The sequence below is a fragment of the Helianthus annuus genome, chromosome 1 (genome assembly GCF_002127325.2).
Source record: "Helianthus annuus cultivar XRQ/B chromosome 1, HanXRQr2.0-SUNRISE, whole genome shotgun sequence".
Classification (NCBI taxonomy): Eukaryota; Viridiplantae; Streptophyta; class Magnoliopsida; order Asterales; family Asteraceae; genus Helianthus; species Helianthus annuus.
Window position 1 is genome coordinate 133,037,433 of NC_035433.2, and position 12,739 is coordinate 133,050,171.

The following is a 12,739-nucleotide window of genomic DNA, read 5'->3' on the forward strand; positions in this document are numbered from 1 at the left end:
ATTTCCTATTTGAAAATTTTCTTTATAAAACGCACCATACGAATACAATGTATAATTTAGTAATTCTAATTTTAACATAATATACTTTACTTTTAATAACGATTAATACTAGTGATTAAAATTCCTATGTTTAAGTGTTTAATGTTTGTCTTTGATATAAAGAAAAAAAATGTAATTACAAGATTGTAAGATACATACATGCATTAATTAGCACCTTATGAACACTAAGATTCAAGTCAGATGAAGTTTCTAACAAAAAGGGAACAATTTGCTAAATGATCATAACTCTAGTGTGAACATGATGTAGTAATTTATGCAAGATACATGCATAGAATGGTTAAATAAAGTATTGAAACATAAATTTTCAAATTTTGTTTCCATTAAAGATGGAACAATTCATTGAACAATAACCGATATTTTTTAAATTTACGCGGGAAGACATTTGAATAACCAAAAATGATTTTAAGAAAATATATTTTACACTCTTCATCTAAATTTCTATTCCTATATAAAGGGTATACACATTGCATAATGCATCCAAACACATACAATACTCACTACTAAAAACCAATCAAAGAGCTTGAGAAAATGAAGCAAGAAACCATTGTTATGATAGTTGGAGCAGGACCTGCTGGCATTGCAACATCAGCATGTCTCAATCTTCTTTCAATCCCAAATATTGTTCTTGAAAGGGAAGATTGTTATGCATCTTTATGGCAAAAGAAGGCTTATGATCGTTTAAAGCTTCACTTAGCCAAAAACTTTTGTCAACTTCCTCATATGCCATTTCCTTTGTCTGCACCCACATTTGTACCAAAAAATATGTTTGTGCAATACTTGAAAAACTATGTTTATCATTTTAATGTAGACCCATTGTACCAACGTAGTGTCGAGAGTGCATGGTATGACAAGAGTGCACAAAAATGGGTGGTTACCGCCCAAAATAATGTTTCGGGTTTGGTCGAGGAGTATGTAAGTGAGTGTCTTGTGGTGGCAACCGGTGAAAATAGCGAAGGCTTTATTCCGAATGTTTATGGCTTGGATACCTTCAAAGGGTTAGTCATCCACTCAAGTGAGTATGAAAATGGAAAGACATTTGGAGACAAGGATACGCTTGTTGTTGGTGCCGGAAATTCTGGGATGGAAATCGCATATGATTTGTGCAATTGGGGTGCTCAAACATCAGTTGTTGTTCGTAGCCCGGTAAACAACTAAATGTTCTCTCGCGTGTTGTTTGAATTTGAAAAAGTGGTGTATTAAATTTAGAAAAATGTATTTGGTATATTTTAACATTCTGTTATTTGTTGTGGCAGATACATGTGCTTAACAAGGAGTTAGTGCAACTTGGAATGTATTTTTTAAAATATATTCGGTGCACAATTGTGGATAAGATGGTTTTAGTGTTAAGTAACTTGTTGTATGGAGATCTTGGGAGATTCGGAATACAAAGGCCACTTAAAGGACCATTCTTGCTTAAAAAAGAAACAGGGAGATCACCTGTCATTGATGTTGGAACAATTTCAAAGATTAAAACAGGAGACATTAAGGTAAACATTGTGATAATGTTTTCATATCAAATCAAATGACTTCTAAACAACAAATACTAATTGCATAATCTTCTCTGTGTGCTTAAGGTTATGACGTCTATTAAAGATATACAAGGTGATATTATCAAATTTACAAATGGTCAAGAGAAGCAATTTGATGCCATTGTCTTTGCTACTGGTTTTAAAAGCACCGTACGGAAATGGCTTAAGGTAATTGAAGTTACTACATTTTATGTCGTAGCTTAACCTTTTGTGTTTTTTTCGTTAATCTTAATGTTCTTTTTTTTTGTTTGTCTAATCTAGGAAGATGGAGGTCTGTTCAATGAAAAAGGAATGCCAAAACACAAAAGCCCTAACCATTGGAAAGAAGAAAATGGTCTTTATTGTGTTGGATTTGCTAGTGCTGGATTATTTGGAATCTCAAATGATGCTAAGAATATTGCTAATGATATCTTCCGTATTGTTGATGGGAAATGAGATTGTATCAAAAAATATGTGATAGTTTAGTGGCTTTATGATCTAAATGCTTATTTCCTTTTAATCATGCATTAATATCATTAGATACTTTTTTTTTATTTATTACATTTATTGATATTAAGTTTTTTTTCCATATTTACATACACGGTCAAGGATATGATCTATTCATTCAAATTTATTATGATTTTTTATCTGATCCAATGATCAATTATATTTAGTGTTAAACATTACCAATACTAGCATTGGGCTAACCGCGCGTTATGGCGGAGTTGACAAATTACAAAGTTGTACTCGGTTTCCGTTAGTTTATCAATTGTTTGGTTTTATGTTAGGTTATAATAACAATTTACAACATTGTACTTGTTTACCTTTAGTTTATCTCTAAAGTTGCAATGAGAACCACCTCGAGTTGTGAGAACTGTGAGAACTAGGCCATCCATAAGGTTTTTTTTTCCGATTTTTTTTCCTCAAAAGTATTAAAATAATCACTTGTTTCAGGAAAAAAAAATTTAAAAATGCCGCATACCCACATTTACATTAGCATAAAAAATATTTATCTTCATACAAAATTTACATCAGCGCGTAAAAAAACTTGCATCAGTCAAAACTACAGACTCGACAATTTTTTTACTTTCTCTTTCAGATGTGTTTATAATATCTTCATCTAGGTTTGTGCAAAAAAAAAAATTGGCCCAACTCGCGTGGGAAGAAAAAGTTCTCACAGTTCTCACAACTCGTGGTGGTTTTCATTTGAACCGAGCCCCAGTGACTAATATATTTTCATATTTAATTCTATATGTGGTTATAATTTTAATAATATGTATTATACTTCACTAGTAAAATTTGTCGCGCGTTGCGGTGGAATTTCGTTTGGTAATGGTTGTTTTGTTACGTCATCAATACGACATAGACAATTAGTATAGCAACATCAACCCAAGGAAAAACACAGAAAATGAAGTCATTATCTGCCCAAAATAATGGGAATACGTGTTTTATATCAATAGAAACTTGTAGAAAGGAATATCAGTATTGATACTACCAATATGAGTGAAGTAATTATATGCCCAAAATAATGGGAATACGTGTTTTACATCAATAGAAACTTGTAGAAAGAAATATCAGTAGTACTGATACTACCGATATGAGTTCCCTTTTCTTTTACCGGTTTGTTTATATTTTGAAAGTACATTTTCTATATTTAATATGCATATTACACAATTTGTATTAGTTACTAACGAAAGAGAGAACTCATAAAATAAAAGCTATAAAATGCCTAAAAGTTTATCTATATATACCTAAAGGGATGTCAAAACGTGTTCGGTTTATTACTTTTTTTATTATTTAACTATAAAAAAGACGAAAATCCAAGAGCCGACTGCGCGTCTCAAATTTCCATATATTAAGCTTTGCTCTCTCTCTTCGGTTCATTAAAAAAGAAATGAGTAATGGTATTAATATATATTATGTTAGCTTTAGAAAAACGTTATTAAAATAAAAAAAATGATTTGAATTATTTTATAGTAACATTTTAGAAAATATATTATCATTTGGATGAACATGTCATAACAATAGAAATTATATATAATAGCATTACTATGTCTATATTAAATTGATAATATAATGATGGAATCCACATTTCAGCCTTAGCATTTTGCCTACTCACATCCAGCCGCTGGTTTTTCTTAACCAGCACCACCTCCACCGTCTACTCTTTCACACACACACACAAAAACACGTACACGCACTTTCTCTATTTCACCCATATCAGTTTCTTCAACTCTTTGTCGTCGCCAACAACCACACAACACATGACCAAGGGGATTCTACCACTGCAATACCGTTACGTTGTCGTTTCTGGCCTCCCAAACACTCTATGTACTCTGTTATTACATCTAAGAACTACTCAACCAATAACAACTTTCGTTCACCGGTTGCCACCCCCGCCGACTGCCACAATTATGTTTCCACCAATGTTACAATGCCCAACCTCTCTCTGTCTCGATCTAGCAAAACGTCCCCACCGCAACTGAAATCATCACCGCCACCTAACACCTACAGTTTCTTATCAGATGTCCCTTGGTTGTGTTTGGTCAATCAATGGTTTTGTTTTATGTTAAAAAGAAAACAAAAAAGGAGGCGTGGACCAATGAGACCACCCCACTCTGAAAACGGAGTAACCCTCTGGTAGCGACATACAATTTAGTGAATTTACACATACTAACATACATGTGAAGGTTCGATCAACTTTGTCCAGTGGCAGCAGCCTCAATTGATCGAAAAACCCGCCTTTTTCCCAATGCTCTTTAATCTGTCCTAAGACAGTCCCAGCTGTGGTTGTTGCCTTGTTGCGCTAGGCAAGTTATTATATGTACATCTAACCTAGTTACAATAATGCGTCAAAGTTGTCAAAGTAGTGTGAGACATGAATAAATTATAGGAATATAATGGTCTATACAAGTTGTTTTGACATTGCATCTAAAATCCAATTGTAATTTAGCGACACATATATTATTTTCTTAAAATACATGAGTCGCATCGTGGATAGTTCATACGCTTTATACACGCAAAACTCACTTAATAAATTTTTTACTTCACATATATCATATCCTCTTCAAGATAATTTCCTATTTGAAAATTTTCTTTATAAAACGCACCATTTGAATACAATGTATAATTTAGTAATTCTAATTTTAACATAATATACTTTACTTTTAATAACGATTAATACTAGTGATTAAAATTCCTATGTTTAAGTGTTTAATGTTTGTCTTTGATATAAAGAAAAAAATGTAATTACAAGATTGTAAGATACATACATGCATTAATTAGCACCTTATGAACACTAAGATTCAAGTCAGATGAAGTTTCTAACAAAAAGGGAACAATTTGCTAAACGATCATAAGTCTAGTGTGAACATGATGTAATAATTTATGCAAGATACATGCATAGAATGGTTAAATAAAGTATTGAAACATAAATTTTCAAATTTTGTTTCCATTAAAGATGGAACAATTCATTGAACAATAACGATATTTTTTAAATTTACGCGGGAAGACATTTGAATAACCAAAAATGGTTTTAAGAAAATATATTTTACACTCTTCATCTAAATTTCTATTCCTATATAAAGGGTATACACATTGCATAATGCATCCAAACACATACAATACTCACTACTAAAAACCAATCAAAGAGCTTGAGAAAATGAAGCAAGAAACCATTGTTATGATAGTTGGAGCAGGACCTGCTGGCATTGCAACATCAGCATGTCTCAATCTTCTTTCAATCCCAAATATTGTTCTTGAAAGGGAAGATTGTTATGCATCTTTATGGCAAAAGAAGGCTTATGATCGTTTAAAGCTTCACTTAGCCAAAAACTTTTGTCAACTTCCTCATATGCCATTTCCTTTGTCTGCACCCACATTTGTACCAAAAAATATGTTTGTGCAATACTTGAAAAACTATGTTTATCATTTTAATGTAGACCCATTGTACCAACGTAGTGTCGAGAGTGCATGGTATGACAAGAGTGCACAAAAATGGGTGGTTACCGCCCAAAATAATGTTTCGGGTTTGGTCGAGGAGTATGTAAGTGAGTTTCTTGTGGTGGCAACCGGTGAAAATAGCGAAGGCTTTATTCCGAATGTTTATGGCTTGGATACCTTCAAAGGGTTAGTCATCCACTCAAGTGAGTATGAAAATGGAAAGACATTTGGAGACAAGGATGTGCTTGTTGTTGGTGCCGGAAATTCTGGGATGGAAATTGCATATGATTTGTGCAATTGGGGTGCTCAAACATCAGTTGTTGTTCGTAGCCCGGTAAACAACTAAATGTTCTCCCGCGTGTTGTTTGAATTTGAAAAAGTGGTGTATTAAATTTAGAAAAATGTATTTGCTATATTTTAACATTCTGTTTTTTGTTGTGGCAGATACATGTGCTTAACAAGGAGTTAGTGCAACTTGGAATGTATTTTTTAAATATATTCGGTGCACAATTGTGGATAAGATGGTTTTAGTGTTAAGTAAGTTGTTGTATGGAGATCTTAGGAGATTCGGAATACAAAGGCCACTTAAAGGACCATTCTTGCTTAAAAAAGAAACCGGGAGATCACCTGTCATTGATGTTGGAACAATTTCAAAGATTAAAACAGGAGACATTAAGGTAAACATTGTGATAATGTTTTCATATCAAATCAAATGACTTCTAAACAACAAATACTAATTTCATAATCTTCTTTGTGTGCTTAAGGTTATGACGTCTATTAAAGATATACAAGGTGATATTATCAAATTTACAAATGGTCAAGAGAGGCAATTTGATGCCATTGTCTTTGCTACTGGTTTTAAAAGCACCGTACGGAAATGGCTTAAGGTAATTGAAGTTACTACATTTTATGTCGTAGCTTAACCTTTTGTGTTTTTTTCGTTAATCTTAATGTTCTTTTTTTGTTTGTCTAATCTAGGAAGATGGAGGTCTGTTCAATGAAAAAGGAATGCCAAAACACAAAAGCCCTAACCATTGGAAAGGAGAAAATGGTCTTTATTGTGTTGGATTTGCTAGTGTTGGATTATTTGGAATCTCAAACGATGCTAAGAATATTGCTAATGATATCTTCCGTATTGTTGATGGGAAATGAGCTTGTATCAAAAAATATGTGATAGTTTAGTGGCTTTATGATCTAAATGCTTATTTCCTTTTAATCATGCATTAATATCATTAGATACTTTTTTTTATTTATTACATTTATTGATATTAAGTTTTTTTCCATATTTACATAAACGGTCAAGGATATGATCCATTCATTCAAATTTATTATGATTTTTTTTATCTGATCCAATGATGAATTATATTTAGTGTTAAACATTACCAATACTAGCATTGGGCTAACCGCGCGTTATGGCGGAGTCGACAAATTACAAAGTTGTACTCGGTTTCCGTTAGTTTATCAATTGTTTGGTTTTATGTTAGGTTATAATAACAATTTACAACATTGTACTTGTTTACCTTTAGTTTATCTCTAAAGTTGCAATGAGAACCACCTTGAGTTGTGAGAACTGTGAGAACTAGGCCATCCATAAGGTTTTTTTCCGATTTTTTTTCTCAAAAGTATTAAAATAATCACTTGTTTCAGGAAAAAAAATTTAAAAATGCCGCATACCCACATTTACATTAGCATAAAAAATATTTATCTTCATACAAAATTTACATCAGCGCGTAAAAAAACTTGCATCAGTCAAAACTACAGACTCGACAATTTTTTTACTTTCTCTTTCAGATGTGTTTATAATATCTTCATCTAGGTTTGTGCAAAAAAAAAATTGGCCCAACTCGCGTGGGAAGAAAAAGTTCTCACAGTTCTCACAACTCGTGGTGGTTTTCATTTGAACCGAGCCCCAGTGACTAATATATTTTCATATTTAATTCTATAGAAAAAGTATATCGTACATTACGGCTTAACGTACTTCACGTACAACAACGTGCGTGATTTGTTCTATAACATGCGTGATTAATGTTTTCACAAGCGTGATTATTGTTTTTCAACATGCGTGATTTTGGATTTTTGAGTTATAACATGCGTGATTTTAAAATGAACGTGCGTAATTACCTGTCGTACGTGATGTACGTTAAGCCATAATGTACGTTAACCTTCCTCTAATTCTATATGTGGTTATAATTTTAATAATATGTATTATACTTCACTAGTAAAATCTGTCGCGCGTTGCGGTGGAATTTCGTTTGGTAATGGTTGTTTTGTTGCGACATCAATACGACATAGACAATTAGTATAACAACATCATCCCAAAGAAAAACACAGAAAATGAAGTCATTATATGCCCAAAATAATGGGAATACGTGTTTTACATCAATAGAAACTTGTAGAAAGGAATATCAGTATTGATACTACCAATATGAGTGAAGTAATTATATGCCCAAAATAATGGGAATACGTGTTTTACATCAATAGAAACTTGTAGAAAGAAATATCATACTGATACTACCGATATGAGTTCCCTTTTCTTTTACCGGTTTGTTTATATTTTGAAAGTACATTTTCTATATTTAATATGCATATTACACAATTTGTATTAGCTACTAACGAAAGAGAGAACTCATAAAATAAAAGCTATAACATGCCTAAAAGTTTATCTATATATACCTAAAGGGATGTCAAAACGTGTTCGGTTTATTACTTTTTTTATTATTTAACTATAAAAAAGACGAAAATCCAAGAGCCGACTGCGCGTCTCAAATTTCCATATATTAAGCTTTGCTCTCTCTCTCTCTCTCTCTCTTCGATTCATTAAAAATGAAATGAGTAATGGTGTTAATATATATTATGTTAGCTTTAGAAAAACGTTATTAAAATAAAAAAAATGATTTGAATTATTTTATAGTAACATTTTAGAAAATATATTATCATTTGGATGAACATGTCATAACAATAGAAATTATATATAATAACATTACTATGTCTATATTAAATTGATAATATAATGATGGAATCCACATTTCAGCCTTAGCATTTTGCCTACTCACATCCAGCCGCTGGTTTTTCTTAACCAGCACCACCTCCACCGTCTACTCTTTCACACACACACACACACAAACACGTACACGCACTTTCTCTATTTCACCCATATCAGTTTCTTCAACTCTTTGTCGTCGCCAACAACCACAAAACACATGACCAAGGGGATTCTACCACTGCAATACCATTACGTTGTCGTTTCTGGGCTCCCAAACACTCTATGTACTCTGTTATTACATCTAAGAACTACTCAACCAATAACAACTTTCGTTCACCGGTTGCCACCCCCGCCGACTGCCACAATTATGTTTCCACCAATGTTACAATGCCCAACCTCTCTCTGTCTCTATCCGGCAAAACGTCCCCACCGCAACTGAAATCATCACCGCCACCTAACACCTACAGTTTCTTATCAGATGTCCCTTGGTTGTGTTTGGTTATCAATGGTTTTGTTTTATGTTAAAAAGAAAACAAAAAAAGGAGGCGTGGACCAATGAGACCACCCCACTCTGAAAACGGAGTAACCCTCTGGTAGCGACATACAATTTAGTGAATTTACACATACTAACATACATGTGAAGGTTCGAGCAACTTTGTCCAGTGGCAGCAGCCTCAATTGATCGAAAAACCCGCTTTTTTCCCAATGTTCTTTGATCTGTCCTAAGACAGTCCCAGCTGTGGTTGTTGCCTTGTTGCGCTAGGCAAGTTATTATATGTACATCTAACCTAGTTACAATAATGCGTAAAAGTTGTCAAAGTAGTGTGAGACATGAATAAATTATAGGAATATAATGGTCTATCCAAGTTGTTTTGACGTTGCATCTAAAATCCAATTGTAATTTAGCGACACATATATTATTTTCTTAAAATACATGAGTCGCATCGTGGATAGTTCATACGCTTTATACACGCAAAACTCACTTAATAAATTTTTTACTTCACATATATCATATCCTCTTCAAGATAATTTCCTATTTGAAAATTTTCTTTATAAAACGCACCATACGAATACAATGTATAATTTAGTAATTCTAATTTTAACATAATATACTTTACTTTTAATAACGATTAATACTAGTGATTAAAATTCCTATGTTTAAGTGTTTAATGTTTGTCTTTGATATAAAGAAAAAAAAATGTAATTACAAGATTGTAAGATACATACATGCATTAATTAGCACCTTATGAACACTAAGATTCAAGTCAGATGAAGTTTCTAACAAAAAGGGAACAATTTGCTAAATGATCATAACTCTAGTGTGAACATGATGTAGTAATTTATGCAAGATACATGCATAGAATGGTTAAATAAAGTATTGAAACATAAATTTTCAAATTTTGTTTCCATTAAAGATGGAACAATTCATTGAACAATAACCGATATTTTTTAAATTTACGCGGGAAGACATTTGAATAACCAAAAATGATTTTAAGAAAATATATTTTACACTCTTCATCTAAATTTCTATTCCTATATAAAGGGTATACACATTGCATAATGCATCCAAACACATACAATACTCACTACTAAAAACCAATCAAAGAGCTTGAGAAAATGAAGCAAGAAACCATTGTTATGATAGTTGGAGCAGGACCTGCTGGCATTGCAACATCAGCATGTCTCAATCTTCTTTCAATCCCAAATATTGTTCTTGAAAGGGAAGATTGTTATGCATCTTTATGGCAAAAGAAGGCTTATGATCGTTTAAAGCTTCACTTAGCCAAAAACTTTTGTCAACTTCCTCATATGCCATTTCCTTTGTCTGCACCCACATTTGTACCAAAAAATATGTTTGTGCAATACTTGAAAAACTATGTTTATCATTTTAATGTAGACCCATTGTACCAACGTAGTGTCGAGAGTGCATGGTATGACAAGAGTGCACAAAAATGGGTGGTTACCGCCCAAAATAATGTTTCGGGTTTGGTCGAGGAGTATGTAAGTGAGTTTCTTGTGGTGGCAACCGGTGAAAATAGCGAAGACTTTATTCCGAATGTTTATGGCTTGGATACCTTCAAAGGGTTAGTCATCCACTCAAGTGAGTATGAAAATGGAAAGACATTTGGAGACAAGGATGTGCTTGTTGTTGGTGCCGGAAATTCTGGGATGGAAATTGCATATGATTTGTGCAATTGGGGTGCTCAAACATCAGTTGTTGTTCGTAGCCCGGTAAACAACTAAATGTTCTCCCGCGTGTTGTTTGAATTTGAAAAAGTGGTGTATTAAATTTAGAAAAATGTATTTGCTATATTTTAACATTCTGTTTTTTGTTGTGGCAGATACATGTGCTTAACAAGGAGTTAGTGCAACTTGGAATGTATTTTTTAAAATATATTCGGTGCACAATTGTGGATAAGATGGTTTTAGTGTTAAGTAAGTTGTTGTAAGGAGATCTTAGGAGATTCGGAATACAAAGGCCACTTAAAGGACCATTCTTGCTTAAAAAAGAAACAGGGAGATCACCTGTCATTGATGTTGGAACAATTTCAAAGATTAAAACAGGAGACATTAAGGTAAACATTGTGATAATGTTTTCATATCAAATCAAATGACTTCTAAACAACAAATACTAATTTCATAATCTTCTTTGTGTGCTTAAGGTTATGACGTCTATTAAAGATATACAAGGTGATATTATCAAATTTACAAATGGTCAAGAGAGGCAATTTGATGCCATTGTCTTTGCTACTGGTTTTAAAAGCACCGTACGGAAATGGCTTAAGGTAATTGAAGTTACTACATTTTATGTCGTAGCTTAACCTTTTGTGTTTTTTTCGTTAATCTTAATGTTCTTTTTTTGTTTGTCTAATCTAGGAAGATGGAGGTCTGTTCAATGAAAAAGGAATGCCAAAACACAAAAGCCCTAACCATTGGAAAGGAGAAAATGGTCTTTATTGTGTTGGATTTGCTAGTGCTGGATTATTTGGAATCTCAAACGATGCTAAGAATATTGCTAATGATATCTTCCGTATTGTTGATGGGAAATGAGCTTGTATCAAAAAATATGTGATAGTTTAGTGGCTTTATGATCTAAATGCTTATTTCCTTTTAATCATGCATTAATATCATTAGATACTTTTTTTTATTTATTACATTTATTGATATTAAGTTTTTTTCCATATTTACATAAACGGTCAAGGATATGATCCATTCATTCAAATTTATTATGATTTTTTTTATCTGATCCAATGATGAATTATATTTAGTGTTAAACATTACCAATACTAGCATTGGGCTAACCGCGCGTTATGGCGGAGTCGACAAATTACAAAGTTGTACTCGGTTTCCGTTAGTTTATCAATTGTTTGGTTTTATGTTAGGTTATAATAACAATTTACAACATTGTACTTGTTTACCTTTAGTTTATCTCTAAAGTTGCAATGAGAACCACCTTGAGTTGTGAGAACTGTGAGAACTAGGCCATCCATAAGGTTTTTTTCCGATTTTTTTTCTCAAAAGTATTAAAATAATCACTTGTTTCAGGAAAAAAAATTTAAAAATGCCGCATACCCACATTTACATTAGCATAAAAAATATTTATCTTCATACAAAATTTACATCAGCGCGTAAAAAAACTTGCATCAGTCAAAACTAAAACTACAGACTCGACAATTTTTTTACTTTCTCTTTCAGATGTGTTTATAATATCTTCATCTAGGTTTGTGCAAAAAAAAAATTGGCCCAACTCGCGTGGGAAGAAAAAGTTCTCACAGTTCTCACAACTCGTGGTGGTTTTCATTTGAACCGAGCCCCAGTGACTAATATATTTTCATATTTAATTCTATAGAAAAAGTATATCGTACATTACGGCTTAACGTACTTCACGTACAACAACGTGCGTGATTTGTTCTATAACATGCGTGATTAATGTTTTCACAAGCGTGATTATTGTTTTTCAACATGCGTGATTTTGGATTTTTGAGTTATAACATGCGTGATTTTAAAATGAACGTGCGTAATTACCTGTCGTACGTGATGTACGTTAAGCCATAATGTACGTTAAGCCATAATGTACGTTAACCTTCCTCTAATTCTATATGTGGTTATAATTTTAATAATATGTATTATACTTCACTAGTAAAATCTGTCGCGCGTTGCGGTGGAATTTCGTTTGGTAATGGTTGTTTTGTTACGACATCAATACGACATAGACAATTAGTATAACAACATCATCCCAAAGAAA

At 32.7% G+C, this 12,739-nt stretch overlaps 1 protein-coding gene and 2 pseudogenes across 1 annotated transcript; all 3 read left to right on the forward strand.

Moving 5' to 3' along the window:
- The first annotated feature begins 588 nt into the window (after nt 1-588).
- On the forward strand, nt 589-2,024 carry LOC110931755 (probable indole-3-pyruvate monooxygenase YUCCA10). The gene is made up of 4 exons (XM_022175139.1): nt 589-1,203; nt 1,314-1,547; nt 1,635-1,757; nt 1,851-2,024. Exons 1-4 carry the CDS (start codon nt 589-591, stop codon nt 2,022-2,024), a joined length of 1,146 nt encoding a protein of 381 aa, XP_022030831.1.
- Nucleotides 2,025-5,229: 3,205 nt separating this feature from the next.
- LOC110931761 lies at nt 5,230-6,662 on the forward strand (annotated as a pseudogene).
- Nucleotides 6,663-10,110: 3,448 nt separating this feature from the next.
- On the forward strand, nt 10,111-11,544 carry LOC110931765 (annotated as a pseudogene).
- Nucleotides 11,545-12,739: the final 1,195 nt, after the last annotated feature.

What these genes read in the sequence shown, in the direction of transcription:
- LOC110931755 (XM_022175139.1), top strand. Translation starts at nt 589, where the DNA reads ATGAAGCAAGAAACCATTGTTATGATAGTTGGAGCAGGACCTGCTGGC. An exon ending in CAGTTGTTGTTCGTAGCCCG is followed by an intron (nt 1,204 to 1,313) that starts GTAAACAACTAA and finishes TTGTTGTGGCAG; the next exon opens with ATACATGTGCTTAACAAGGA. An exon ending in TTAAAACAGGAGACATTAAG is followed by an intron (nt 1,548 to 1,634) that starts GTAAACATTGTG and finishes TGTGTGCTTAAG; the next exon opens with GTTATGACGTCTATTAAAGA.